The sequence below is a fragment of the Sinocyclocheilus anshuiensis genome, unplaced genomic scaffold, assembly GCF_001515605.1.
Source record: "Sinocyclocheilus anshuiensis isolate Anshui unplaced genomic scaffold, SAMN03320099.WGS_v1.1 scaffold976, whole genome shotgun sequence".
Classification (NCBI taxonomy): domain Eukaryota; kingdom Metazoa; phylum Chordata; class Actinopteri; order Cypriniformes; family Cyprinidae; genus Sinocyclocheilus; species Sinocyclocheilus anshuiensis.
Window position 1 is genome coordinate 3,093,215 of NW_015552538.1, and position 27,820 is coordinate 3,121,034.

The window sequence follows — 27,820 nt, forward strand, 5'->3', positions numbered from 1 at the left end:
AGAAAACAAATTCCATTTAAGTGAACTATTATACATTATGCATCCATTATATTTTTGAATTTGTAAAACAAACTCATTAAACAATAAACTTTGGTAATACATCTTGTCTAGCCATAAAACAATACGCATTAGAGCTTTACAACCATGAGTGCCGTGTTCGAAGCATTAGATAATTGAAAAAGTTGTATGCAATTCATAGTTCAGATTAGTGGTGTAGCGTCAAGTTATCTCATTAAAAAGATATATAGGAAAGAAAATAAGAAGGAGGGAAAAGACAGACACAGTGAACTGAATATCAAAATATTAATTCCAGCTTCTCTTCTATTACTTGATGAATGTGTCAGCAAGAGAGAGAGAGATGTGTAGTGGATTAATGCGGTTTAGTCTTCAATGGTGACATAATCTCTAGGAACAATCAAATCCGAAATTTAACAATAAAATAAACAATATCTTCAGATTGTCTCGTAAACAAGATTTCTAGTGTTTATTTTCCCCATCTGCTGTGTCATTTATCTCTCTATTCAATCGCAGAGAGATTTGCAAACCACTTTAGGTGAGAGTGTTTTGTCCATCAGTGTTTTGGACCTCAGGGGTCCTGCATTAATCACCCTCATCTTTTATTTTACATTGGTAATGTTTTATCACAGCAAAAGCAGGTACATTTATTAAGACTCATATGGAAGAGGTTGTTAGTGGGATTCGCGTCATTCATTACAGAGTAGCTAGAATAAACAGGAAGTTGCAGAGTCAATACTGACATTTTTCCAGCACGCCTACTTATTCAGGTTTTTGATGTTATTGGGCCTTGTATCTTAGAAATAATAAATAAGAGTCTTTCTGTTGGATTTGTTCCAGAATATCTAAAGCATGCTATTGTTAAACCATTGTTGAAAAAATCTAATCTCGATGTGACCGTTCTCTCAAATTTTAGGCCAATTTCTAATCTTCCTTTTATCTCTAAAATCCTTGAGAAGGTAGTTTCTGTCCAATTATTACATTTTTTAGACGCAAATGGAGTTTTTGAATCTTTGCAGTCTGGTTTTAGGAAACATCACAGTACAGAATCTGCTCTCTTAAGAGTGTCAAATGATATTTTATTATCTGTGGATTCTGGGAACTCTGTAATACTTCTGCTGTTGGATTTGAGTGCGGCTTTTGATACGGTCGATCATGACCTTCTTATCTCTCGTCTTGAATATTGTGCAGGTATTAGAGGTCATGCACTGAACTGGTTCAAGTCTTATTTGAACAATAGAACCTTTTCTGTTTATATAAATGGATGTTTATCCTCCAAAGCGCGTCTGACTTGTGGGGTTCCCCAGGGATCTATCCTTGCTCCCATTTTGTTTTCTTTATATATGCTCCCTTTGGGATCAATTTTTAGAAAGCACAGAGTACTTTTTCACTTTTATGCAGACGACATTCAAATATATGTGCCCATCAAGCAAAATTATAATGCTGGTTTGTCTGCCCTAACTGCCTGTTTGTCAGATATTAAGGCTTGGATGTCCAATAATGTTTTGAACTTAAACGAGAGTAAGACTGAGGCAATTGTGTTTGGTCCATTAGCTTTTTCTGGCAGTCTAAATCAAGTGTTAGGCAGCTTAGCTGCTTATGTAAAACCATCTGTTAAAAACCTGGGTATTGTCTTTGACTCTGCCCTGCTATTTGATAAGCAGGTAAATGCAGTTATCAAATCGTGTTTTTTCCAGCTGAGACTACTGGCCAAAGTTAAAAGTTTTTTAACCTTAGGGTTAGGCTTTGCTGAGTTCGAGAAAGTAATCCATGCATTTATATCTTCTCGTCTGGACTATTGCAATTCAATCTATATAGGTATTGGTCATTCCTATATGAACCGCCTGCAATTAGTCCAAAATGCAGCTGCTAGACTCCTTACTGGCACTCGTAAATTTGAGCACATCACCCCCGTCTTACTCTCTCTGCGTTGGTTGCCGGTTCATTTTAGAGTAGAGTTTAAGATTTTACTTTTTGTTTTTAAGGTCTTAAACGGTCTGGCACCATCTTATTTATCTGAACTCATGACTGTTAACATATCTGCGAGATGTTTAAGGTCATCAAATCAGAAATTGTTAAAGGTTCCTAGATCAAGGTTAAAAAGAAAGGGAGACCGGGCTTTTGCCATAGTCGGCCCCAAACTGTGGAATAGCGTACCTTTATCTATTAGGATAATCTCTTCAGAATCTCTGTTTAAAGTAAAACTTAAAACTCACCTTTTAGAAAAGGCTTTTAACATCTGAGTCGTCCTGAGCATGTCTCTGTTGTCCTCTGTATGTACTACCTCCTGTACCATATGACTTTTATGTTGTTTTGATTGGTGTTTTATTAATCTGATTTTATAATTTCTTGTACAGCACAATGGTCAACGACTGTTGCTGTGCTATATAAATAAGCAAACCAAACCAAACCAAACCAAATACTGACTACAACAATGCAGGTGTGACACTGCTCATGTACACACCACATCATAAATAGACGCATTTCAATATTTTAAATGCAGTTTATCAACTGAACCATCTGAGATACCAGCCTGACTGTTTTTCACATTTATTTATATTGACAGTCAGGGATGGCTACCCACCAGCGAAATAAGTAAACGTGAACATAAAAAATATAGTAAAAGACTGGCAAAAAAAACAAAACGAAAGTGTCCGTACCAGATACTGAAAAAGTTTGTGAATGGAAAATGCTCCCCTCTTGTTGGTCTGGGACATAAAATAAAGATAAGATATTTCAATATTATATACAATATTACAGTATAAAAGTCCTTGTAACAACCTTGCAATTACTGTTTGTATATATTTGTATATGTGTGGGTATATGTATTTTTATTACTATTATGTATTATGTATTATTATTACTATTACACACACATGCACACACACACACACACACACACACACACACACAGTTATTTATTATTTACCTATTTTATATATTTTTATAAAAAACTTTTTTAAACTTATTTTTTATTTATTTGTGTACTTTTTACTTACTTTTAAAGATAGTTGTTCTGTTTTTGTATTGTTCTTTTGAATTTTTTGCCATAATAGTAGTAGTAGTAGTAATAATAATAAACAAAGTCCTTCTAGAACATATTTGCTACCATTGATAATTGAGTCGCAAGATGGAGATATGATAGTAGCACCGGTTTCTGTTTCCCAGAAAAGTGGACTAATACAGAGCACTGCCATGGAAATATTAGGCCTATATATAATATTTATATAAGTCCTTTTACATAATGAAATAATACATCTCTTTTCATGTTCTCTCCATCCTTTCTTCACACCCTGTCCTTCTTTCTCGAAAGCTGTTCAGCTGACTTCTTTGCGTTGTTGTCTTGAGGATGTGATTGGTAGCTTTTCTCTCCCACTCCCTCCACTTTATTATAGCATGAAAATGAACCTGTACCTCACCGCTCCATTTTAAATACCACAGTCATGGATAAATCTGCTCCCGTTCACAACCCTGTGAAATATTAAACACACAGAGAGAGAGGGAGAGGGGCGCCCACCAGCCAATGGATCAATATTTGCACCTCAGCGTGAAGCAATAAATATTCGATTGGTGAGAATATGATTATTACTTCGTAGCCCTAAGAGATGATTTAATGACTGCAGATGAATAAAGGCAGCACATTCCATTCTCTTTGTCATGCATGATGTCTCATTTATTTAATCTTTCTTTTCTCTCTTTTGATGATGAAACGCCATGCTTCAGAATACGTGCAGTCTGAAGTTAAAGCATGTTTGTGCTTGTACTGGGTTTATAAGTGAAACGTGTGGAATAATGCTGGGCCTTAGATTCAATGCTTGTTCTTGTTTCGTCATTCACACTTTCAGATCTGAATCGTGTTATTTTGACTGCTCGCCTTGTTCTGCTGTATAAAACCAATTTCAGAATTGCGAAATGAATTTGATTATAACACTGCAGCCTGCACATCCAATACAATGAAAAGGGAAGATAAACTGAATTTCATCCAATGTAGGAAACTGTTATACAAACGTTTATGCAAAGATGTTCAGTAAATATGAATATATACAAATAAATAGGCTATGTAATACAACTCTTATTATATTAAAAATGTTTGGGCATATTGATTTGTAAGTTTTTTTGTAACTACACAGTGCAGTGGCCCTTAAAATTAATCCAAAATGTATTAATTACAATAAATATATAAGTTCTCAAGAAGAAATTTGCTTTCAAAGTGAAGTTAGTTCTGAGAAAATGTCTAGCCACATTTGTTGGAAGATGCAACTTGGTTTAGTATTTTCCAATGCATTCATATTTTGGGGGGCTACTGTATACATTTTTGATACGCTATAACCTATATGCTGTACTTGTATTTATTTCGTATTCAGAGGAAAATAGCAGAAATATCAAACACGGAATGTACAAATACACCAAACATACATTCACTTAATGCAATGCAAAACAATTACATAGACTGCAAACCAAGATGTTTTTAATAAGCATTAACTGAAAACTCAACACAATCACAGTATATAAATGGCTACTTTCTTCACTCCTGTCACATTCATTCAGACATCTATCAAAAGGTCAGAGGGCAGCAGACAAAACAGATTCCTAGTAGGCTTGTGGAAAGTGTTTAAAGGTACCTTAAAGCATTGTTGAGAGGATGTGCGAAATGTTCAGGCCTCCAGTGAGTCTGGGGTGAGTGTGATAACAGAGCTGGAGAAAATATCGCTAGCAAAAGGGATTTCTGTTAACTCTTATTACTTTTGTTTCATTGCATTTAAAAAAAATTGAACAGCTGCTGTGAAGTCAATAACTCTTTTATTCTGGGCTTTTGTTGAATATACTGAGTGTTGAAACTCAAATAACTTTGTTGCATTTCTCATGAGCAGACTTTTATGTCTTTCTCTTTGTTGTTTTTCTTTCACAGACAGTAACTTTGTGCTGGGGAACGCGCAGGTCCAGTCTCTGTACCCCATCGTGTATTGTTCTGATGGCTTCTGTGAACTCACTGGCTATGCCCGTGCAGAACTGATGCAGAAGAGCTGTGCGTGTCGTTTCCTGTATGGGCCGGAGACCAGTGATAAGCTGATGGCACAGATCCAGGGCGCACTGGACGAAAGGCGGGAGTTTAAGACAGAACTGGTCTTCTACAAAAAAGGAGGTAGGAGACTCTTAATTATATGCCTCTGTCTCCTGCACCAAAAGCAAATGACCAGGGATTCATTCCAATTCCCATAATATCTATCCTAAATAGTATTAGTCCATCCTAAATCTTACTACATGGGATATTGGGCTACACTTTATTTTAAGGTGTGCTTGTTACAGTGTAATTATACATATAAGTATACATGTACTTACTATAGGGTTAGGGTTAGGCTGAGGGTTTGCTTTAGGGTTAGTTGCATGTAATTATGCATTATTTATTGTTATCATAATAGTAAGTACATGTAACATGTGTAACAAGGACACTGGAAAATAAAGTGTTAACGGATATTGCATGCCAAAAATGCCTGAATGGTATGCTATTTTTCCCCATAAACTGTTATTTAATTATTTATTTATTATTGAAAATATCAAATAAAAAAAATTCAAATATAAAATATAAATTTGATTAATAATAAATTATATTATTAATTATTTAATTATCTATTATTATTGTCAGTAATAATAATAATAAAGTTTCATTAAGACTTAAATGTGACATATCTATATTACGAAAAGGAGAGGAGTTAATTTAAGAAGATGTTGAAGCAATTAAATCACTATAGTTATGCTGTGGATAAGGACACCAAATCAAAGCAAACTCTAAAATCAATTAATCAGAAATGAATTTCATATGTACTGAATTGATTAGAGTGATAAAGCAGGCATAGCTGCAGGCGATAATGAAATAATTAATACAGTGGGGCAATGGACAGATAAAAATAAAAGAATAGAACCAAGTGACGTATAGAAAAATACATTTTAAATTGAATCAACCCAAGATTTTCTTCCGATCTTGAGGAAATGGATTATTTAATGCAGCTTTCTCGAACAGTTTGTTGAAGTGGTCGATTCTGCTGTTAAATCTTGTATAACTGACTGTAAGGAAAATTATTTCCAACACAGCTGTGCTACAGTAGATTTTCTCTATTGTCTAATAAAATAATTGAACCTCAAATCAATATTTACCTATCTAGTAAGTAGCAGTGTAATAAGAGAGATCAAGTAAGTATGTAATGTACATTATCCCTTACTTATTGATTTGTTTAGACGATTAGACATTTGAGTGCTTGCCATTTTTATGGATAATAAAATGTAAAAATTGAATAAATGCAATCTGAGCTTATATTAAACAGATCTGAAAGGAAAACATCTACAATGGCTCACTTTAAAAGTAAACTTCCCTCACAGTAGATGCCCAAACAAATACAATTTCAGTCCAGACTACATACATATTTGAACAAATTGGCTTTAAATGCGTGCCGTGTTCTTTAACGTGTGTCTGGAGCAGCTGATCATAGATTACGATAACATCATAATTGAGCAGCTGTCTGTCTTTTCTCCCTCACCAATTTCCTTGAAAATAACACGATATGCCTTTAAACTAGCCTTGAATAAACAATGCCTCAGAGATGACGGTGATTTCTGATGGCTTGATTTGTTCCATGTTGAACGTGATACACAGAAAGAGCACAGCGTGTCGTATAGTTAATGCCATCCATGTTTTTACCCACCTGCGGTCAAGAGAACACAATTCCATCCGTGTACCAGGAAACCACTGTGAATTGCTGTGAACATACAGCGTAGTCCTCTCTGTCAAACCCTATCAGACACCAGAACAGGTGGAGAGAATTTGGCAGATATTTGGACCAAAATATTCTCGAAACACAGCACCGTTGACAACCGATTTCTCACCTGATTTACTTCAATTTAGCATTCGTGCAACATTCATAAGAAACAATTTGCCCCTTGCAGCCTGAATTCACAGAGTCCGATTCATTCATTTGGCTGGTATGTAAGAGATACTCAGCAGCTGTTTGTTGTCTTATCAAAGAGAATAGGCTGTTTATGTATTCTTTCCAGTTTGAACAAGCCACTACAGTCCCAAACAGAACTCTGAATGCTTCCTCCATCACGTCGCCTCTGTGCATCAGCCACAACACTCCTGCCACTTTGTCACTGAGTCAAAGGACTTCTAAACATTGGCACTACCCGAACACGTCTCACACACCTCTCGTGGCCTCCAAGTTCAGGTTGAGGTTGTACATGGCTCAAAGGGAATAAAAGATCATAGCTGTAAGACTGCTGTAAATTCCCCCTGTTGCATGGCTGCCATGTTGCATTGAGACACTGTCAGTCCTCTGTAAGATAAAGAGCCTTAACAAACTGTCAAATGCAGATTCAATTATCACTTTGACATGAATTAAATAATTAAAAAATAATAATACAATAAAATAAGAATGACAATTGAACAATCAGTCATTTTATAGTGGTGAAATAACATTATAGCCCTGCTGAAAAAACAATAGACACCATCACAAAATTTGTAATGGTTTTACTGGTTATAATGGGACTTGTATTGGTTTTAATGTAAACTGTAATGGACCCCGTGGTCTATTGGTGGCTTGTTAAAACCAATAAATCCTAATGGAATATGTCCCAAAACACACTACAGAAAACCATTTTTTTTTAAATGGTTTTAATAGTTAAAAGTTGATGGTTTGTAATGTTTGTAATGGTATTTGTAGTGGAAACCATTAGAATTTTCTGTGATGGTTCTATTGTTTTTTCAGCAGGGAGAATTAAATCATCCTTCAGATTCGATTACTTCCCAGCGCCGTCTCGCTTTCTGCGCAATGCGCATGCGCAAAGTGCTATAAAGCGTTCTACAGTAGCGTGACAATTTTGACAGTTTGTCGCCCTGTAGTACGCCCTGGTGGGTCTAGCCTGAAAAAAATAAGCTTTTTAATGCTCTTTGAGCACAATAAACAACATTTATGATGGTGATTTCAAATATGAAATGTAATCATAAGCTTGGTGAACAGTTTTTGAGAATGTGATGTTTCCCGATTAAAAGAGATAGGAGCTGCACTTGAATGCGTGAAACGCGTTTCAAAGATGGCGGCTGAGTGACATGACTTGCCTTAAAGGGACTTTGACTAATATATAGGGTTGGAAAGACTGATGAATTACTCGCAGTCAAAATGGCCATTTAATCGCAAACTGTGGCAGTTCAAAATTCAAAACCATACTTTAAAATAAATAGTAAACACAGTTGCTTTGAGATACAATGCAGCTCATTTAGTGTATTAAAGAGCTCTTATGTAAGGTTTAAGAATGATACTTGACCCTTATTGGCCAATAATCATCATAACAACCTTCAATCCATTGTGCAGTCAAACTAGTGACTGTTTAATCATTCATTGTTGATCTTAGCTGTTCACCACATGTGGCACAAATCAATTTATTGTATTTACCTATTGTCAGCAGCACATGCTTTATTCATAGGTTGGCATGTTGCTGTTCTTAGACCTTATTAAGTGGTTTGTTTTGAACGTATTGCTCATTGTGTTATATGGCCTATGGTCTCTGACCGCTGGTTCAATGAAATGTATTCTTTTCTTATAGAAATGTACTTCTCTTGACTCAAGCTGTGCCTAATGAAAGGGCTTGGTGACACACACACACACACACACACACACACACACACACACAAACACAGAACTGTGTATCATTATAGGGACTCCAACCTCCATCCAAGCATGTTCTACCTCTTTCTTTCCGTTTCCCTCCGTCTCGATTTAATGAGGCATGTTATGATACTCTGGCATAATGTTGAGCAGCCGCAGAATGTCGGAGAACCTGCATGTGTGCACACAAATACACACAGACACAAAACAGGGAATTCTGTGCTCAGCAGTCAAGACATGTTCTGCTCACCTGTCAAAAGACTACATTTATAAACTTTGATTTACTATACAAAAAAGAGAAGCAGTACATGAATGTATGGATGTTATTGACAAACATCAGTGGAAAATTGTATGGATGGAGAATTTCATTTCTGGGAAGGCCAAATGCTCAGAAACACAAATCAGACCACTCAGGAAGAAAAAGACAGGAGATGAACATGTTATGAAGAGATGATATACTTATGTTTAATCATGTTTGTGTCACGTTGAACGCTGTCTTTGTTCAGATTTTTTTTCAAAAATTAATTTGTTCACATAATTATTTAATGGCAAAATAAATATATTAATCCAGGATCTACATTAATCTATATACTCTTGAAAGTTTTGGAGTGTAGAGCGCTCCCAAACTTTGGACAACTTGCTTTTGTCTTGCATTGCTCATTCTGTGAACTCCACCAATGTCTAATGTGTTTTTCTCATTTAAATGTTTTTTTTTTTTTTTTTTTTGCATTGCTATGTGATGTCAGTGATGGCTATTCTCTGTGATATGCATAAAGACCCAACTAATCGATAATGAAATGAATTGTTGGCCATTTTCTTTATCAATTTCATCAATTAGCTATTGCAGCCCTAGATTCAATTGCTAAAATCTAATGGATTCATATGAGATGCTCCTGCCAGACAGGATACGAAGCACTTTAGATAACAGTGACTTTGAGATGTCCTTCTGTGCTGCCTTTGCTATTTACTAAGTCTAGAGCTGCAAAAATGTTTTTTTCCATATATTCAATTTAACTCAAGGTACAAATAGGGGCTCATGGGAAATGAAGGCAGTACAGCCAACTGAGAGAACCTCTGACGAAAGATAGTTTTGATTTAGACTAAAACTAATAAGTAGTCAAGGTCATATCATATAATTTATTGATCTATAATACATTTTAAACATAAAGCCTGGTCTAAATATAAGGCTGTTGTAATGCCTGCCAATAAATGTGTGTCAATATTGAATGTTCATTTTGATTGTTAACTCTGACGGCTATTATGGATATTTTGTTTTGACAGGAACTCAGTTCTGGTGTCTTCTGGATATTGTGCCCATTAAGAATGAGAAGGGCGAGGTGGTGCTCTTTCTAGTATCACACAAGGACATAACAGACAATAAGAAAGTCCAAGATGAAGAGCAGAGTCCAGAAAGAGGTGAGTGTCGCTACCTGAATGATGGGATTTTATCTTCATGGAAAATTATCTTTACTTAATATCCTAATGATTTTTGGCATAAAAGAAAAATCGATAATTTTGACCCAAGCAATGTATTGTTGGCTATTGCTACAAATATACCCCAGTGACTTAAGACTGGGTTTGTGGTCCAGGGTCACATATATCGAAATCCATAGATGACAGCAAAGGTAATCTAGATGTAAAATAAGGGCAATTAAACTATATATGAAACATATATTTTTAAAAACATATAATTTTTTTGCGTTCGCTCACAACACACTTAAATTTCATATTTAAAAACACGAATAATTATTATAGTTATAAAAATTTTATTATTATAATTATTACAATTTATTGATTTTAAAAAATTAGAATTTATATAGTAGTTATCAGCCAACTTTTTATCATTGTGTAGAACAAAGAAAACAATGATAAAAAGAGAGAAAAGCAAGAGAGTCATAATGTGTAAAAAATGGCTGTACAGTAAAAGTAGGTACAGAGGCAAAGTGCTCTATAACAAAGGGAGAACATATTATCCTTTTATACATACAGCAACACTTTCAGCCTCATACGGGATGCTCTACAAAGCTTATTACGAGATGATTATTCTTATTCTCCCTTAATTCCACTAATATTCACACACACCTCAAACACCTGGTGTAGTCAATGTCATACTTAGCAAGCTTATCCTCTGTTTCTCATTCCCTCTCTCGTTCTTGGCTACAGAATCGTGTGTTTTGGATGCTTCTGTACAGGCCAGCAGCATCTCATGTGGTGCTCGCTGTTACAGTAATCCTTACACCTCTCCTCTCCAGAGAGAAAGAGAGAACGGTAGACTGATAACGAGAGAGATGAAAAGACATGCACAAGACACAGGGAGGGCCGGGAAGAAAGCTTGGCACAGAGGTGGCCTGAGCTTGAGCCAAAACACGATTACTGTTCAATTGGCTGAAGGATAAACAATGTACTGGCATTAGGAATAGTATATAACTAGTCAATGATGTCAACTCATTAAAAGTGAATAATTGGAATCAATTTAAAAAGAGTGAGAGTTGCATTCTTAATCATGTTGACTAAGCCAAATATTCTTTAAAAAAAGCAGGGTTGGATTCATGTAATAAAGGGAAAAAAGCCATTCAATAAAATAAAAAAAGGATGGAATGAGGATTTGGAAAGAGCAAGAAATAAACTGGAAGATTTGTAAGACATCTTATACAAGAAGCTGACAGATGGCACTTTCCAAATGAAATTAGTCACGTAAACTAAAGTCATCAATTAAAATCAACACTTCAGTGAAGGGTAGGCTGCCGGGAACATGTTAGTTAGCATATGAGAAGGGAGCAGAACTCCTTTAATGTTTTTCCATATTTTATTTTCTCCTCAAAACAGATAATATACACTGTCAAATGTGTGTTTCAGAAGAATCAGTAAGATATAGAGATACAGTAGTTTTAACTGGATTTTTATATTCTAATTTAATAAATATAGCCTTGGGGAGCATTTACACTACTTACAGTGTAAATGTAAGAACAGTAGTGTACTGTATATAAGTAATAATTAAATAATTAGTTCTTATTTCTTGTTTCTAGTCAAATTAAATGAATAGTTTACCCCAAAATAAAAAATACTATATTCTTCAAAAGATTTACAAAGCCATAATACAGGTTTGGCTGTACAAACTGAACTCATTGTTTACTGAAAATTGTTGAAAATATAGTACGTTTTTTGTCATTTTGGCGCTTGAGATGTGTTTGTTGAACGGGGAAAAAAAAACAAAAAAAGATTAAAAAAAAATACAAATCAGAATGACTCTGAACACCCCTGGTGCAGCAGACAGAATGAGAGTCTGATAGCCTTTAGAGAGGGAAGGAGAGGAAGCACAAACTGAGGATACAGTTGAATCATAATCTAAATTGGCATCTTTCTGCTTTTTCAGAGAGCTTCTAAAGGCTTTAATTGTTTATTATAAATTTGCCTGTTTATTTCCCACAGTGTAATCGATCTGTGTTCATAATTGTTCAAATAAATGAATGTTTTCTACCTTTTTTAAGTTTCTGTGTTTTTTTCATTGGATGCATTTCTCTTTTGTCATATTTACAAACCCTTGATAAATAATGAATGTGAATGTAATTTGTTTTGAGCAGACAGTGCTAATAGCTAAATGTAATAGTGATTTCAGTGTTCAGTTCGTTCATTCAGAGGGTTATGGATAAAAAATGAAGCTAGAATTTTCTAATGACTTAACAGAAGTAATGGTGGAAATCTGTGCTTATGTTTTCTGATGCACAGTAAAGCTACATGAGGTGTTTTCTGGAATAACTTGATGTTATTTAGTGTTGAGTCAAACAATTCAGAAATTAAATATACTAAAATATATGGCTGTTCTCTGCTCAGACGAGGAGACGGGGCTGGAGGTGCACAAGGTCACGCAGCCACCAGGCTTCAATGCCAACCGGCGACGCAGCAGAGCTGTGCTTTACCAGCTGTCTGGACACCTGCAGAAGCAAGACAAGAGCAAACTCAAGATCAACAATGTAAGACCCAGTTAGACACACTTACATTCTTATAATTCAGACTTAAGACCTTAAGAATAGTTCAAGTACAAACATTATTGTAGGAAATAAAAAGGAAATATAAAAATGACCTTGTAAAGATAAATATATAACAATATGCTGTGTTCAGCAATGAGACAAAGTTATTTACTGCTTCTTCTCAAATGAGTTGGATTAGTTATTTAATTCACTGTGAGCTGCACACATCATACTGTTTATGAAAATCTTGAAAATAAAAGAAAAAAACAATTAAACATTTCTGAACATTGCTATTATATTTAGAACATGTTCGGTGAGAAGCCGCCCATCCCAGAGTACAAAGTGGCAGCCATTCAGAAGAGCCGTTTCATTCTCCTCCATTACGGCACCTTCAAAGCTGGCTGGGATTGGTTGATCTTGTTAGCCACCTTTTATGTAGCAGTTACTGTGCCCTACAATGTCTGTTTCACCGTTGTTGGTGGGCGAGATGAGGTGTCGACCCCTAGAAATCCACCGAGTGTGAGCGACATCTTGGTTGAAATCCTTTTCATGTTAGGTAAGGCTCAACCTACTGTCCTATTGTTTTTTTTTTGTTTGTTTTTTTGCTGTGTCATTAATTTATCAAACATAAGTTGTTCTGTCTCAATAATGTTACCTGGGTGATATTAAATATCTTTTGATACCAATGCCTGCTAATAAAGTACCCTGAGCACACCGTCCTATTATTTTTCAGGTGTGCATGTACATTTCTGAGTGAGACAGTATTTTATGTAACAGAGGTAATATACGGTCAGATATCTTTCAATTACTCAGAGCTGGTAAAATGTTCTAGATGTTACTAAACAAATGTCACAAAACGCATCTAGCATTTCTAAAGCGTCAAAATCGTGAGATCAAAACTAAAAAGATTTTGAAGGACAGGTCAGAAAATAACAAAACTTAATATGTGTTTTATAATTCATAAATAACTCTGAAGGTCCACTGTCATATTAATTTATTAGTAAACTAAGATTCCTGTCTGTAACTGTTGAAGGATACAGGTGAAGAAAATACTCATATACAGACACATTAGATAAAATATCAGATTTATAGCCATTACCTTTATATTAGAACTCTACAGTGAGGATAAGCACTGCTTAAGGGCAGTAGTCTTCAATGACAGAATCTGTTATTGCTCATTACACACAATTTCATAATGCAGATCAACTATTTGTATCATCAAAAAGCTCCTGCTTTTCTGTGCTAAAGCCATTTACTAAACTTTGTAAGTGCTATTTGCAACTTCCATTAAATAGCATTATAGTAACTAGAACCCATACCAAACTTTTATAACCTGTCACTGAACCAGGTAATGAATAAAATATAAAAAGATTTTTCTGTGATATAGTAATAAATAAATATCTGTCATCTAATTTTTTCTAAAATATTTTTTTCTTTATATCCCTGTGACAGATATTGTGTTAAATTTTCGCACCACATTTGTGAGCACATCAGGCCAGGTGGTGTATGATGCGCGCTCTATCTGTGTACATTATGTCACCACCTGGCTTTTTGTGGATCTGATTGCTGCGCTACCTTTTGACCTGTTGTACGCCTTCAATGTCAGTGTGGTGAGTGTTCATTTTGCTCATTTTGAAGATAATTTTACTGTTTATTCACAACCTTATAAACCTATATATTTTTGTTTTAATGGCCATCACACAGAGCTTTGTGGGACACCACATTTCATATGATGTTGGTCATGCCATCTTAAATAATTATTCATTCTATGATTTCCTTTTGAACTATACATTCAATATCTGTGTGTTTAGTACTTTGGAGTTCATCTGCTGAAAACAGTTCGATTGTTACGGCTTCTGCGCTTGCTGCAAAAGCTGGAGCGCTACTCCCAGTACAGCGCAGTGGTACTCACATTACTTATGTCCATGTTCGCCTTGCTGGCACATTGGATGGCCTGTGTCTGGTATGTCATCGGCCGCAGTGAGATTGAGAACAACAGCCCTGGTTCCTGGGACATTGGTGAGTGCCATATCTACAAACTGTCAACATAGCTGTACCAATCTTTCAAGTTTAAATTCCTTCAAACAGATTCTTAAGGTCTTCTAACAAGTTTTGAATACAATGTTTATAACTACTATCTGAGCTGAACTAGAAATGACCTTCAAAATGGTATAAACTCCTAAAAAAATATTGAATTAGATATTTTATGAAACCACATACTCTAAGTAAAATTAATGCTTCCACAACAACAACATCAACAATAGGGCAGTTATCATATTAGCATACGTATTGCTGTCTAACAGATCAGACTGGGGCCTTGATTTGTTAGCCTAAATTGGACAGAACCCATTTATTTTCACATGTGAAATAATTCTTTTCACAATGTCTCATATACAAGGATCAATTATTAAATGTCTGTCCACTAATATTCTCATTATATTGAAAATGTACAACAACCTTTTTATGTGCCTTACAAAAAGGCTTCCTATTACAAATATCTTGCATTTGTGATTTTAATACATGCAAATCACTTTTCAAATTATATAGACACATGAGAAAAAAAGGCCAGACATAATGCGTTTTGTCAGAAGGACAGAGCAATCTCTCTGGTTCTGTGAACAGCACATTAAGGGGAAAGTCTCTGATTTAAGAATTATCTTCACATCATTCAAGTGTGTGTCACATCTGAACAAATGTACCTTTTCATATTTTTTCATGAACAGGTGAGTCTGACTTAGAAATAAACCTCTCTCTCAATCTCACATGTGTTACCCTACACATGAATAAGAAAAAACAAACAAACAAAAAAAAAGAAATAGCTGTGAGAAAAGAGTGTATGATGACATCAATATGATCTTGACAGCATGAATCTTATAGGACCTGATTTATTAAAGGTCATTATCTTTTTTTGACAAAGATAAACTACGGAAAATACTTTAGGAGTCCTATAAACTAATTTTATACAACATTTAGTCTTTACAAGAAAGTCATTGAATCATTCACTGAACTGAAACGTGCAGGAACAAAACAACTGATGGTCTGTATGAGTGATTCGAGTCATTGAATTATTTACACATAAACCTAAAATGTAGGAGTGTCCAACCTATTCACACATACTATTTGTGCAGTTATTTATAGAAAGTCACCTGTAGTCTAACACCATCATATCTAATGAAAGTGGTTCTTATTGGCTTCAGCATCAGCAGTATCCTCAGGCACATCTAAGCCCTAACTGACCACTATTCCACACTGGCTACTGGTCAGAGGATTCAATTACATCCACATGTTCTCCTTAAAAGCAGGGATACTACTCCAATATCCAGTCTTTGCTGGTGTGCCAACAATATCACCCACCATTCCCTCTCAACCAGTTTTACATTGTACAGCCATTAAATGTTAAGCACACGAGGCTGTCGTGACACGTCTAGTTTTGCTAGTGGAAATGGAAGTTTGTAACATTCTGCACATCAGATGGAATATTTTAGCATGGAAATACAAGACACGTCCATCATTTAATGAGACTCAAATGTGAGTTTATATCTGATGAGTACCAGTTTCAGATTGACTCTTTACAGCTATTATTATTTGCCTTTGTGAGGCAGTGTTATTGATGATAATGAAATATTGAAGTAGCTTTGAGTAATGCTGTCTATCTGTATTGGATATAGGGCCATAAAGGTTGTAAATGGATTGGAGTTTTGCCGTATCAATAATAAAAGGTTTCTCTGATGGTTCCTCCAGGAGCTGATTGAACTCTGGTTGCTCTGTGCCTCCCTCTCCATCTTTTTTTCCCCCTCCATATTGCTCACTTCACTGGCCTCACCTCAGCAGAGCACTGTTCTTTTTACTGGCTAGCTGCCCAGCAGACCTTGAGAGACTAGAGAGGATTTTGAAGTTGGCTGTAAAAATCATACCGTCAAATCAGTCAAAACTCTTGATTCTTTCTCAAGTGGTTTGGAAGAGAACAGAGATCCCCCACTGCGAGAAATGTATTATCCTTTCAGTCTTATTATTACAGGCATTTTAATCCTCATACTCTTCTTGCACATCAATCTCCCTTACTTTCCTCCTTTACCATCTTTACTTTTGGTCACCTATGCCATTACCCTTGGACTTCTTTTGCTCCCTTTTCATGTCATGAATAAATAATGTGCACCTCATAAACATATCAAACATATAGCTTGTTTTCTGACATTAGATATATTAGATATTCAAAGATATCCTTTTTCCTCCTGCAGTGATTTACAACCTAAGGTAGCCTTTGTGGTTTGAGACACAATTTTTCCATTCATCATTATTTTTCTATTCATATTTTCCTCCTAAATAAACAACAGGATATGTAAAGTATATGTTTCTCAAGCCTGCTCCATCAGAGGCATTACTGGTATAAATTAATATTCGGCAATGCTCTTTGCTAGTATTACATTTACATTTGTACTATTCATTCTAGAGGCTCAACCTTGAGCCTAGAGAAGCTTGTCAAGCACTGGCTGATGGCTGTTTTTCATAAAATAATTATGCACTCTGTCATCAAGTGCAATTGAATTATCAAAACCACAATTTTTTACTTTACACAAATAATGTGACAGAAAAGCTTGCATAAACCTCAGTGATGTCTGGAGGAAAGACTCTCACTAATACATACCAACTTCACCCAGCCAGTCCAGACATCCACAGCTTTCACACACACACACACACACAAGCAAATATTATGTTTTGATGCCTTTGAATGTAAATAATACATAAAATAATGTTAAATGTTAATGTAAATGCAGCTACTATATGGGATTTTAATCATGGCTGTGAGTTTGGGGCAATTGTAACATTTATAAAAACTGAGTGTTTCCTGAAGTGTAATCCTGAAAATGCGTGAGGAACATTATTTCATTAAAATGAAACAGTTGAATATAAAATCTAGTTATTTAAAATATTCACAATGTAGGTCCTTTAAATGCACATTATTCCTGCTAGCTAAAACCATTAGCACTGTATAAAAGTTAAAACTATTGTGTAATATTATCAAGTATTAAAGCAATTATATTATTACTTTGAGGTGTGCTCTCATTTGAGATATGGTGGGTTAATACCATTTGTGTAATGGGAGCAATTATAACACTGACTTTGAAGCCAATTCAATATTATGATCAAATCTTTCTCAATGTAAATATGTTAATGGCACTATTACATAGTACTGGTAGTAGTATTCATTTTATATACTCCTTTACCTGGTCAATAGGTGATTTTAGAAAGCAAAAGTGAAAGCGAAAGGGAAATGGAAATGGAGCTGCATTCTTCTGCATAACAATCCTTAATCTGAACAAAACCATGGAAATGTTTATCTTAAAACACTGTAGATATAAACCAGAGCACAAGGAGAGAAAAAAAGATGGATATAAGAACAAATCAGTGCATACTAGCATGATAAAAAGGGACTGTTAGTAAGCAGATATCTGTAGGTGTCCAGCATATATGAAGGACACTTTTGTCATGTGTGATTGTGTATCAAACATTCCCTGACAACTGCTAGCAAAAGGTTATCTGGCAATTTTTGCCCTCAATCTTCATCATTCCCTTTCTGACCTTTCACACTTCTTTCTGTCTCCATGTCAGTTTTTCTGGTTCTCTAGAAAAATATCACTTCTAATGCCACATATGGTACCTCTACTAACTCCAAACTAGACACTTATAGACAAACAAGCAGGGAGAGACGAGAGAAAAGAAAATGTACAGAACCAGTCCCACAGGGAACAAAATTAGAGTCTCCAGAAAAAAGTTCAGCCTACTGCAAACCAACTGATATTCAAAACGCTTCAGATTCAGCACCATGGACAGGGACAGCTGCTCTATATCTACTCAGTTCTGACAGTGACCTAAGAACCATGGACAGTGGCCATGCACTCACTGAAAAAGTTTTTGGAGTGACAACCTCATTGCATTAGTTATAGTGCCAAACTCAAATGGAAAAAATATATATTTTCTGGTTCTCTCGAAAAATATCACTTCTAATGCCACATATAATACCTCTACTACCGCCACACTAGACACTTATAGACAAATAAGCAGGGAGAGAACGGAGAGAGAAAAGAAAATGTACAGAACCAGTCCCACAGGGAACAAAAGTAGAGTCTCCAGAAAAAAGTTCAGCCTACTGCAAACCAACTTATATTCAAAATGCTTCAGATTCAGCACCATGGACAGGGACAGCTGCTCTATATCTACTCAGTTCTGACAGTGACCTAAGAACCCTGGACAGTGGTCATGCACTCAATGAAAAAGTTTTTGGAGTGACAACCTCATTGCATTAGTTATAGTGCCAAACTCAAATGGAAAAAAAACAAATTATTAGAACAATCACCAAATTATGTCAAATTATGAACATTATAGACAATTTCACAGGTCAAAACATATGCCAATTGAGTACATTTTATGTCTTTCTCATAGGCTGGTTGCATGAGCTGGGTAAACGTCTGGGCACCCCCTATTTTCTGTCCCCTCTTGCATCCCTCATTCCTGATTCGCTGCGCCCCACCATCTTGGATGGATTGGTGGTCAATTCAAGCCAGTGGAACGGCACTGATGTGGTGGGACATGAGTCTGTGTGGAACTCGAGCCAATGGAACACAACAGGAGCAGGGCCGATGGGCACTTCAAATGCAGGACAGACTGGAGCCGTACTGGGAGGCGGGCCCTCGATTCGGAGTTCATATGTGACTTCGCTGTACTTCGCTTTAAGCAGTCTGACTAGCGTGGGCTTTGGCAATGTCTCAGCCAATACTGACTCAGAGAAGATTTTCTCTATTTGCACCATGCTGATTGGAGGTAAGTGCAAGAAAACATGGTTACAAATTTTTTGGATTCATAATGCTTTGATACATGGATGTACAGAGTTGTGTTCTAAATAGGGATGCACAATATTGTCTGACCGATATCGGAATGGACCGATAATGACTTTAAATGTAAATATCGGCATCGGCCCGATATGAAAAATGATGCCGATATGTCTTGCCGATGAAAGGAATATGTTAACTCACATGTGCTCAGGGTGTGCTAGCGGTTAGATCATGTCAGCTGTGTGGCTCATTCTTAAAGCAAAGTTTTGCCTGAATGGTGATTAGCTTCACTGTTTTGGATCGCTGCATTTAAACTGAGAATACACATACAGAATGATGTGTTCGGTGTATGACAGAGTAAACAGTAATAGCACGTGCAGTGGCAGCAGCGGCAGCCTCCCCCGGGTCCTAATGCCCATTTGTAAGGAGTTTTAATTCCGTAAGGGGCACTGTTGGCTTACTTCTAATAAAATGAAAGTAAAATACACAAATAACATTTAGACTTTGTTTCTGATTAAATAAAGCAGTAATTGATGTCATAAAATCATGAGCATGTTTTAAAGGTCAGAAGCTATAGCTTACATGAATAAAAAAAAATCACAAACATGACACTTGTAAATTAAATAATTTTATATACTGTATACTGATTTATTCATTAATGTGTAATATGTTGTATTTTTAATACAAATTATGAGCTCTGAAAGATTTTCAGAATTTTTACAACTCTTTTGCTTTAGATCATCTACAAATGTTAAAACTTAAAATAATCAAATGTAAGGTTACCACTGTTACCAAGGTTACCACAATGTAAGTTTTTTTTCTTTCTGAAAAAAAATGCAGCTATTGATATATAGTTTATTTATAGTTATTTTGAAAGCTTCAATGTACAGTCATTATAAAAGAACATTATTATTTATTTAATTCTAACAAATAAGTTCTTGTTAAAAACTAACCAAAATTAAAAACAATTTGCTTATCATTTCTGCACAGGAGAGACTTGGTGTTGTTTCCAAACAAAAGTAAATATATCGCTATTGGCATCGGCTATCAGCCAAAATGAGTGAAAAAATATCGGCATATCGGATATCGGCAAAAATCCAATGTCATGCATCCCTAGTTCTAAATATTGATAATTTACAAGTGTTCTTTTTTTCTTGATCAGTTTAAAATATCTATATACACTACTGTTTAAAAGTTTGGTGTTTGTAAGATTTTTTAATGTTCTGGAAAGTAGTCTCTTATGCTCACCAAGGCTGCATTTTTTGATCAGAAATATAGCATAGTCTGTAATAATGTTAAATATTATATTACAATTTAAAGTCACTTTATATTTGAATATATATTAAAATGTCATTTATTCCTGCAATGGCAAAGCTGAATTTTTAAGACCCCAAACCTTTAAATGGTAGTGTATTCCAGTGGAAAGGATTAGGAGTACTATTGTATGTGTAAGGAAAGACATAAAAATTGCCAAAATATTAAAAAATAATGCATAACTTTGCTAATTAGGCATCAGTTAACAGTATTTCCAGGTAATATCTTCAACCCAATAATAATTTGAAAAATATATAGTTTTTTAGACTAACTATAGTAAAGAAAATTATCCATGATTTTACATTTTTAAATGTCAACATTCTGGTGTAAGAATTTGGGGAAATCATATTGATAATCAGATATTGGGAATTTTGTAGAATTACGGTTCTAACAGGAATATCTATCTAAACAGGATTATTAAATCTTGAAGGTTGAAGATGATGTGAATGTCATGTATACTGGGACAAGTGTATTTGTGCCCCTCTGGTAGAATCCCGCTCTTGGTGAAAGACATGGTTTAATAGCTTCTCTTAGCTTGGGGGGATCCAAATGTTCCCTCTGTTATCTTCCCCACCCCCACCAGACATCAATATTCAGAGAGATGATTTAGTCTCCTCAAGCAGTGATGATTTAACACTTAAAATAAGATGGTTTCACCATCCCACAGTATAAACTGATGTGTTTGTTTATACGGAAAAGCACAAATTTGGAATAGACTGAAAAACAAATCAGTTAATTTTAACTAAACAAAAGGGGGCGCTCATGAACACCCATTTCAACCCTAAAATTACAGATGGGACTCCCTAGAATTGTGTACTCTTCAGATTCACATGTAAAAGAAGGCTACAAGACGGCAAGTCCACAAAAAGTGCACTAATGAATGCATTTTCCCCAAGGTCTAAACTTCCATTCTTCATAAGATAAGACACAGAGGTGCATTTGCTTTATTGGAGTAGTTTTTAGTAAACCATCTGACCTCATTTACTTTTAAACTACATTTCCCACAGGGCTCCATTCTTAGAGCACCAACATTTTCTTTGACCATGTTATTCATTAAGCTTAGCTACTTATTGATTATCTCTGTCTTCAACACATTTTAAGGTAAGGTCTATTGACCATCGTTTAACTACCTCTGAATCTTCAACCATAAAAGCAGTGACGGTTGAGTACATATTTGTCCAATATTCCTGTATTTTCCAATTTATGTTAATGGCCAACATTCTATTTGTCTCATGACGTGTTGCTTTCATGTTTAATTGCAAAATGAGTGACTTGAAAGTTTTAATTCAGTGTGTCTTCATTGTCGGGTTCAAAACCATAGTGTTGGAATATTTGTGTGGATTTTTTGACATCATTTATACCTCCTAACCTGTTTAACTCTTATAAGAAGGTGGCTTACGTTGGCTACTCTGAGCCGTTTTCTTTTAACCTGACGGTCGGGATTCGACTGCCACAGAATTGGAGCGGCTTGTTATCTGCTGAGGCAGCGGTAATGATTTTTCAGCTGCAAGTGTCCCGTGTGGGTTTGAGGGAGATGTTGTGACAGTGGACTGAATTTTAAGGCATGTCCTCTGGGCCATGAAGAGAGAGACACAGGCTTCATTGCACTTAAGAGGGCCAAATGAGGATGGCTGAATCCATGCACACTTACATGCACACTGAATCAATCTGTCACCAAATCCTACCACTAAGGGCCATTACTGTCCCAGCCAGCTGACAGCTGGGCTCCTACCCACACACAGAGATCATGCACACTGAGGGTATTTGGGGAACACTGACATGCCTAAAAATTACCATAATTACATCAAACAAGTAAGCATATTGTTTATTATATTAAGCAGACTACAATATGATGTGTACCCATTCCAGAGGAATCCTTTACTTCTCAGACACTATGCTTTAAGCTTGCTAAGCTCAGCTTAGTTTAGCTTTTTTAGCTTAGACTTAATTAACTTCTCAGTTATGCTTCATTTAAAGGGATGTTTTACCCAAAAATGAAAATTCTGCCTACATGATTCTAAATATGTAAAACATGTAAAGATGATCGTTTTTTCCCATACAAAGTCCATATGATAAAATTCAGTTGGGACCAAATTTGTTATGGACCCAATTGATTTATTTGGATAAAACCAGCTATACAAAATATATTTTAAGTCATACACAAGATGAGTGTGCAGTGAATAACAGAATTCTCCCAAAATCCATTAGGAGAAATAAAAGTGAAATTTGTAAGTAAGCGTATGTTCGAATTAATTCAATTCACTTTGGTTCAAATTGATTCAGTTCATTTCAAAACATTTCAGAACTTGGTGAATTTGCAAGGTCATATAAAGTAATATTGTATAATATGCTTAAAAAACATAATTCGGTAAATAAGAAAATAATACTAATGGTCAGTGAAAGAGCTGCTTTACATCTTTTTGTTAATTGTTTTGAAATTGTTAATCATATTTTTTTTCTGATTTATTTATTTATTCTTTTTCTCCTTTTTATTCATTTTTAAAGCAGTACATAAGACAAAACATACTTAGACGATACCAAAAATACAAAACATATGGAACACAAAGTTAGATGTACATGTAGTTATGTAAGGTTTGTGTGTGTGTAAAAATTGTGTTGAGTATGTGTATATCTATATTATGCTTTTACTAATATATATGTAGAACAGCCTCTTTGTAGACGGTCAGAGCCGAATGTTTAAGGAGGGAAAAAAGAAAGTAAAATAAAGAAAGAAAGGGAAAAAAATAAATAATAAAAATAAACAAAAAAGAAATAAATTATTGAATAAATAAGTAGAAATTAAATAAAGAATTAATTTAAGAAAGGGAGAAAAATTGTTATTGTCATTTTTCTATTGCCAAAGTTTTAACCACTTTTATTTTGAATTGTGTGCATAATTTTCAAGCAAGAAACATTATCTAAACATCCAAATGAATTATACAAAATGTATTAAATATAACACTAGATTTTTAAGTAATGTTGATATTAAATGATACCGAAGTGTACAGTATTTGAGGAATAAGCCTTTTTTTGAAGTGCCTCTTCAATAAGTGCCTCTATTTATGAAAGGAGGTTTAAAATTCATGTGGCAACCACTGCTCAGATAATTTGGTATTGGAATAATTTGATGAGAAATGTTTGAGTTTATATTGGCTGCACAGTTTGAGACCACAATGAAATAAGAATAAAGAAAAAAAGGTCTCCATATAATCGCACTCCTGTCTTGGAGAGACAATTCAGCAAGAGACCTCATTTGTCCTTCCAACAAGAATCAGGTGGTTGAAACAGGTTTTATTAGCTTTTAATAATTCTGTTTCCCTATTTCACCTGATTTGAAGATTTTCATGGATTTCATCACAAAGCTCATCCAAGCACTCAAAAGGCACATAACCCAGGTGCAGCCACTTATGCTGAGCGCAGTTCTTGAACAGAAGAGCGGCGTGCAATTTCCGCCACAATTTATGTAGACTTCAATTAGCACTCCATGAGTACTCTCCAATCTTTCTTGATTGTTTACACTCATGTTGGCAAAGCTCACAATGTTAAATAAATAATAGATGATATAGAGTTTGGTGGAGTGAAAACAGTTGCACTGAACATAATGTATGCAGAGGACACTAAACTGAAAAGGATTTGCGTTGCAAACCATTAGCATGCAGTCCACTGACACTGAGATCAAGCAATAGAAAGAAAACAGGCTGGAGCAAGATGACTAAATGACTAAACGTTAACTCCTGATAAAATCTGGCTCGGGTGATCGGATCACAAGTGGCCATCACAAAGATTGGATATTGCATTTGAATGCATCCTGATGTACAACATAGAAGGAAAGTCCATCATTGCAACGGAACAATGGTTTTACATTTTGCTAGCTGGGTGTGACTAAATTGCTAGTAAGCAACTGCCTGATAAAAAAGTGATTAGCCTACCGGAGATGCATGTTAACATCATGTGTAAATGGCTTGATTTCTCTCTGTAAATGGCTGACCACGTGCGAAGTGTATAGGGATATAGGGAGATACACAAACAACTCCTTTGATTATTTTGCAAATGATTATATATATATATATATATATATATATATATATATACTTTTGAGGCATTGATTTACAAAAAAAGAAAATCACGTTAAAAATGTTACGAATTTTGCCACATATCTTAACGCAGTCGAGTTGAACCTTTTATTTAGCCTATACTAAACTCCAGTCCACTTTTTTCATACATCACTAGACAGTTACAGGTGAAGGTGGTAAAAAACAATCTGTGAAGTAGTAAAATATTTCATAATTATGACTGTTTGCCTGGTGACATTATTCTCAACAGAATTAGGATCATTTCGCACCCATCTTGCGTTGTGACGGTCTACTCACAGAACGAGAGCGTGCTCGTGCACAGATGCTTCCCACTGGCACAAAGTTTCCAAAAACTGAGTGAGGGTGTAATCTGGATCAGATCTGCGCTGTTTATTGAAAACTGTCTGCGCATTGCTCACTCCGGCTGCTCCTGAATGCAGTGCGTGAACCAGCAACCGGGCCCGTCCGTCAAAACGCTGCACCAGAGCCTTCAGATCCATCACTGGAGCGCAATCACAGATATCGGACATCACCGACGAAGCCTGCTACTACTGTCATTTATCAAAATGATATCCGTAGCGGTCCGCCCAGACACAGCAGATATATTTATTATCAAAACAATGACGGATCATAACACTGCTGAAAGCTCAAGGAAGTTGTGTACAAAGTTTCGGATCAGTTCTTTATGTGGCTCTAAACAAACGCTTATTGTACAGTGGAGACTCCTGCAGGTTTGGAGCGGAATTACAATAGAAAAGCCCTAGGGCGACATTCTGAACCGGTTTTGCCATAGTGTCATCCTAATTTAAAATGGAATTATTTGTAGAAAATACAACTTCTCCAGAGTGCCCCCACCCTCCTCAAAGCATCTGTGGCAGCACATATACAAATTAAAGAGACCGAGAGGATCAAGTAAGGCAAACAGTGGAACTTTTTTTATTTTCACTTTTCTTTGAATATAAACACATACTAAAAGTAATAAAATGTGACATCAAGTCCTGGTATAACCTGTTAACACTGCTGAAGAGAACAATATAATCAAAAGCCTGCTGACAGGTTGCACATTTAGTGTTTTGCAAATACTGGCAATAATATTAACTACTACACAAAGTATACAAAATTAAAATCTGATTTCATATAAAAGGTATCAGACAAAAGGTTGCAACAATCAGGAATCAGCCCAGATGGAAGTACTAAACGATCAACAAGTGAAAAGCAAGCTGAAATAAGTGATCATGCATTCAGTTAACATTAACTTTTTTTGCCTAAGTTTCTCCCCAACTAATTCACCTGGAATGTTTGTTTGTTGTGTTTTTCTCCAGCACTCATGCACGCTGCGGTCTTCGGTAATGTGACGGCCATTATCCAAAGGATGTACTCGCGCCGCTCGCTCTATCACACTCGTACCAAAGACCTCAAAGATTTCATCCGCGTGCATCGACTTCCCAAAGCCCTCGCGCAGCGCATGCTGGAGTGCTTTCAGACGACATGGTCTGTCAACAATGGCATTGATGTCAGTGAGGTAGTACTTTTACATGTACTTTCAATAATTTGTGTGCACAAATGAATGAATTGTCAAAACAATTTCACAATTTATAAATCCTGCGCAAACAATTGTACTGTAGGTGCGGATAATATGCTTAGTCATGTAGGGCTTATATTTGAACTGCTGTTCTGATCCACTCGTTGAACACTTGTTGGGTTTTCTTGGTTTCTTAATGCTGAGAGGATCAGTAGCTCTGACACTTGTTGAACTTGTTAAATTCTTGGCACTTTTCATAAGTAGTGTAGCTACTTTATTTCTTTATCTTTTTCCGCTGGCGGTCAGTTAACATTCAGAAACTGTCGATGATCTTCAACCTCAGGAGGGCAAACTATTGTATGAGTTGATTAATTTTCAGTTATTTTTCTATGGGGTTTGCAATTTTCTGTTTTCCAGCAATAGACATTAGATAAGCATCCAAATTAAACATACAGAATTTATTGAATATAAAATTGGATTTTTAAGGAATGTTGATGTTATATGACACAGAAATGTACTGTATTTAGAATGTGCCTCTTCTGAGGTGCACTCATTCAAAGCAATAAGTACCTCTTTTCATGGGAAAAAAAATAATATGTAATTAAAGATCTAACTGTTTGACCTACTCTGGCCAAAAAAAAAAAGCAACAAAAAAGTCAACACAATCCTATTGATCCTATTTTGATAGTAAAATCATAATTATTGAGTACAGAGTAGCATGTTGTTTTAAAATATCTTATTAACCTGGCTACTTTGGCAAAATTCATTCAATATTCCATGACCTCCAGGAGAAAATGTTTTTAACATTTACAGACAATGCATTTTTATGGAGCCAGATCGGCCTCAAAAATAATACATTTATAAAACAAAATTCATAAATGCACAGCACAATTTACATTTACAAAATCCGATTTGTAAATTCAAAACACAATTCATAAATACAGAAGTAAAAGCATAAATATTTCCCCAAATGCTCACACAAAAGCATCTTACCTAAATAAATGTAAAATGTTTACACAAATATGTATATATCAAGTTCTTGAATTAATTTTCATCACACATTTATGAATGATGTTACATGTATTTATGGATCGTTGAATCTGCATTTGCAAATCATCACACATGCGTGGACTGCTTTGAATTTGTGTGTGGTATTTTTGAGACCTTCCTGGCAGGTTAAGATTCATAAATATCTTTTTTTGGAGGATGTTCCGTTCAGCCAATCGCGTTAATCATAAGAAAATGCCATCAGATAAAAAACGACTTTACTCACTTGTTGAGTGTTGTTTTCATCCTCCATGCTAAATCTCTCCGCTTGTGTGTGTTCGAAATCTCCCTTAGGTGGTGATAGCTGTTTTTAATGCCTGATCAAAAGTTATTGCGAATCTGATAGCCTACTAATAACAACAACAGAGCACATTACATAATTGTTGTAATTAAATGA

The 27,820-nt window shown here is 35.4% G+C and overlaps 1 protein-coding gene across 1 annotated transcript in view; it reads left to right on the forward strand.

The window, feature by feature from the left end:
* LOC107663882 (potassium voltage-gated channel subfamily H member 8-like) overlaps positions 1-27,820 on the forward strand; it is a 120,262-nt gene that overhangs the window by 69,402 nt on the left and 23,040 nt on the right. Inside the window, exons 2-9 of the mRNA XM_016454265.1 lie at positions 4,925-5,158; positions 9,951-10,085; positions 12,501-12,640; positions 12,941-13,193; positions 14,090-14,247; positions 14,449-14,656; positions 19,079-19,456; positions 26,177-26,376. Coding sequence (XP_016309751.1) covers positions 4,925-5,158; positions 9,951-10,085; positions 12,501-12,640; positions 12,941-13,193; positions 14,090-14,247; positions 14,449-14,656; positions 19,079-19,456; positions 26,177-26,376 — 1,706 coding nt within the window. The remainder of the gene's footprint in view (positions 1-4,924; positions 5,159-9,950; positions 10,086-12,500; positions 12,641-12,940; positions 13,194-14,089; positions 14,248-14,448; positions 14,657-19,078; positions 19,457-26,176; positions 26,377-27,820) is intronic.